Source organism: Austrofundulus limnaeus, unplaced genomic scaffold (genome assembly GCF_001266775.1).
Source record: "Austrofundulus limnaeus strain Quisiro unplaced genomic scaffold, Austrofundulus_limnaeus-1.0 Scaffold34, whole genome shotgun sequence".
Taxonomy (NCBI): domain Eukaryota; kingdom Metazoa; phylum Chordata; class Actinopteri; order Cyprinodontiformes; family Rivulidae; genus Austrofundulus; species Austrofundulus limnaeus.
The window spans coordinates 173,205-177,359 of record NW_013952436.1 but is presented as its reverse complement, the minus strand read 5'-3'; the positions used below and the strand labels follow the sequence as shown (position 1 = coordinate 177,359).

Genomic DNA, 4,155 nt, shown 5'->3' with positions numbered 1-4,155 from the left:
GTGTGTGTGTGTGTGTGTGTGTGTGTGTGTGTGTGTGTGTTAGCAAAATGTCTCATAAACCACCAAACAAGTTTTCAAGAAAGTAACTATTGGATGGACATGTACAACTAATTAACTTTTGGAGTTAACCTGATTTAAGATGACTCCCACAGCTAATCAAGCAGCAAACCTAAAAACTGCTCTACCTTAATTCAGATATTGAGCTAGTGTTTGGTGTGCTAGAAGCTCAGACTCATCCCCAAAACATGTTCCAAACATCAACAGATCAACTTTGGTATGCACGGCCCCATTAATGTGCAGTCCTTTAATCAGTGCTACTTTACTTTTCAGCACTGACTAAGAGCTGGAAACTGAATGACTCGGTTCATGGCTCGGCTGTCTGAGATGAGAGATGCCAGGTCCAGCACGCGCCGTGTGCCACAGATTGAGTTCAGATCTGGTCTGAGACTAATGGCTGCAGAGAGGAACAGAGGAGTGACGCATCAATTCAGGAAAAAAAACTCTGAGACATCCTGTCCTTTTTGGCTTTTCTTTTTGACTTGTGTGCATGTAAATGAAACTAAAAAACTAAATATGTTTTGTCTTTGCGTGAAGGTTTTAGATGACAATGTATAGCAGCTTGTAGTTTTCAGACTTATTGAATTTTATTTTTTATTTTCAGTCAGACATTTTTCGTTCTGTCAACAAAAGCAGAAAAGTGTAAAAATAAGTGCATCTTTGTTAAACATTTAACCCAAATTCTATGCATTATATTGCACAGAGAATAGTAAAAAGTAAAAAAAATAATAATAATGGCAGTGATCAGATTGCATTGCACTGCACTGCAATGATGCAAAATACTGTGTTTGATGCATGATGTCATCTAGAGCAATCTATTATTTAGAAGACTTATAAAAACTGATAAATGAACATAATCTAGTTCAAGTTGAGTGTGTGAATTTAGTTCAGCATTTTCAAATGGTAAAAATAAATTATTTCTGTTTTATTCTGTGTGAACTGAAACTGAACTAGTTCTTCTGAGGGAGATATTTGCGTCACACTGTCAGTCAGTGATGGCCTGAATCTCCTGTTACAAATAGCATGACAAATGCAAAAATATGATCTTTGCATGCAGTAGTTTGTTCTTCTTGTATTTATTTGTGTTTTTTTTATTACTGTTATCACTATTTTAGTCGGCATGACCTTTTAAGCTTGTGATTTGCGTTGGCTTTAGTGCAGAGTGTGTGTGGTTCATCCTGCAAGTGCTTTTACCACATCATTCAGACAGTTATTTTTTTTTACTCAAAAACCCACAGACACTTCAGATGATTGGTTTCTTACATGTGTCAGTGGCTGGTTCTCCTGCAGCAGATGCAACTTCTGATTCTGGTCCAGACCACCTGCCTCCAGCACCAAAGCAAAGTGCTCAATGTAGCGCAGCGAGAGGCGGTCCTGCAGGGAGGAGATTACATCCTGGAAGGAAACAGATGGAAGCAGATGAGAGACTTGAATACATTTCCCCAGATAAAATGCGTTTACCAGAAAAATACACTGCATTGATACATGGAATGTGGTTTGTAAAACTGAATTTTACTGTTGTGGGGGGAATGATTCTTAAATACGCTTGTTACTTTGACATCATGTCTTTGTTGCTTTGTGCAATAGAGCATGTTTATAGAGTCTTAACTCCACCCAGTGAATGGGTCTGTTTCGAGAAAATACAGTCTGTGTTGGGACGCGTAGGGCAAAATATTGCTCTTCTGTCGATTAGTATCTATGAATGATGGAGAGATTTTCCTCATATCTTCTTTTGAAAATGCACAGTGAGCTCCGGCTAAAAGGAAAAAAACTCACGGCTTATCACATCTTAGAGAAGGCTTTGCCTCAGGATGAAGTTTTCCATCTTCTTTGCCCTTGCAATATTTCAGAAAGATGGACCGCAAAACCAGATTTAATTGGAGTCATACGTCACCAGATTTTGTCTGTTAATGTCTGCACCATTAGGAGCAGAAAAATCAAGCTTGAATACTGAAGATTTTCTTTTTAAAAACAATTCAAACAAAGTCTGTATGAGAAACAAAGTGCGGTTTTCATTAAGCGATACAGAGAGACTCACAATCAAGTGAATGCCTTGCTGATAGTAGCCCTTTGACTTGAAAAGACCATCTAAACAGGCACACAACTGGGTATCTTACTGTGCCACTGATTTAATCTGTGGCACTACAATATTGATCTGAGCTTTCTTATTATTTCCATTCCATTTAATTAGACTGACAGGAGAGAGCATCATCCATCTTTCCTTAAAAGTTCCTCTGTGTTCCTCCTTGCTCTCTCATGAGCAGGAGGGAGATTTGTAAAATCTAATAGAGCACATTAAATAAGTCTAATACAAGATGTCGACCTCTTCTTAGAGGCTGGCACGAAGACAAAAATGACTTTGGTTTGACAAAGTTCATTTATTTCTTTGTGACTTTAATGACAATAATGATTTTTTTGTGTTCTGGGAATCATAAGGCGAGTTTTTTCATTGTATTTTCTCAAAATAATGAGACAGTTGATGGACACTTGGCTGGGCATATGGCAGGAGTTATTTCCTGTTATTTATTTGTCGCTTAATGTGCGACAAACCTCAATAATATGTCACTGGGGACTCAGACTRCATATCTATTTTCTCCTTTCTTTCAGAAAACCGATGTTGAGAAATCCTCTCTTTCGATATTAAAAATCAACAGAAATGCACTTTTAGTAAAGAAACAACACTATTTTGTTTATTTATGGTTTTAGCCTACATAGTAAGAGCACAATCATTGATTTTCTTGTCAGGATGAGTGGTGGTGCTCGAAGCTGTATTTGTAACCCTTCTTTTATTGTCACCAGTATTCATTCATTCATTCATTCATTCATTCATTCATTCATTCATTCATTCATTCATTCATTCATTGCATATGACCTGATAAATGTAATTCCAATATTAACTTCCCCTTACCATCTTCAACACCTGCAGATGAATTAGTATGATGTTTAAAAAGCCAAGCATCCAGTTATGATCACCAGTTGGAAGTTTAATTTATCTCTCTCTTTCAGTTACAGYTGAGTAATGTTAGCTTCAATTTATTGTTACTCTCTTTCTCACTCTCTTTTGTTACCCTTGCACAGCTACCCGCCACAGCTAAAACAATGGAAAAAGATACTGGTTGGAGTAATAAATCTAACCAAAAATGAAATTTCTCCAATGTTAGCTTCTCTCCATTGGCTCCCAAATTGAGGATAGAATTAAAATCTCACTTCTAACATACGAAGCTCTCAACAACCAAGCTCCAGTTTTATGTCTGTGAGGCTGACACTGTTTACTTTTAAGACCTGGTCTAAGACTTCCCTTTTTGATAAATCCTATAGTTAGGGTTGGCTTGAGTTTGATCAATCCTTTAGTTCTGCTGCTGTAGGCTTAGACTGTTGCGGGACAAACTCACCACATTTCATCACTCTGCTTGTCTTTACTCCTCCTACTCTTTACGTTTGTATTTGGAATTATTTTAATCCTTACACATGCATTTTCCTTTGTCTTATTTTCCCATAAAAACAACACCTGAGGCCTATTGCATGAAACTAGGATAAAGGATTAACCCGGGATTTTGGTGTAAACCTGAATTAATTAAGCCTTGAATCGGTTGCATGAACTACGAAGCACTTATGTTTCCATGGTAAGAAGTGCTCTGAAACTAACCTGGTCCCGACCAGGTTTAAAGTGAAGCTTATTTAATCTGCTAATGTTTCTGAGCAGTAGAGTCACTTTACTGCAGAAAAATGTTCCTCTAACCAAGTTTTACAGTCTTATATCAGCTAAAAAKTTTTTTTGATCTTGTTTTTAGAACCATATACTAAACAAGATCAGAATATGTTGGATTATTAATCTTGTTAATCTGAAAAGTTTTTTTTAACTTCAAGTCTTACCAAGTGCAACTGTCAAACTGCAGATTATTAATTATTATTAATTTGAAAAGAATAAGGGTCTAATCTAGTATTTTTAACTTATTTTAGAAGACAAATTTTTGCAGTTTCTGATCAGAAATCAGTTCTTCAGACACTTATCACCTCAGCTTCACCTTTAAAATAGTCTTTAAAATAATATAACAAGTCCCCCCTTCTTTGTGCCTGCTACAGGCCACACCCCTCCAC

The 4,155-nt window shown here is 36.8% G+C and overlaps 1 protein-coding gene across 3 annotated transcripts in view; it reads right to left on the bottom strand.

The window, feature by feature from the left end:
* The window catches only part of frmpd3 (FERM and PDZ domain containing 3), a gene marked incomplete in the record, with an annotated part of 128,170 nt that overhangs the window by 12,610 nt on the left and 111,405 nt on the right, over window positions 1-4,155 (bottom strand). For 2 of the 3 annotated variants that reach the window (XM_014006031.1, XM_014006033.1), the window contains 1 exon segment: window positions 1,321-1,452. In XM_014006031.1, the coding sequence (XP_013861485.1) occupies window positions 1,321-1,452 (132 nt within the window). 3 annotated transcript variants of the gene reach the window in all.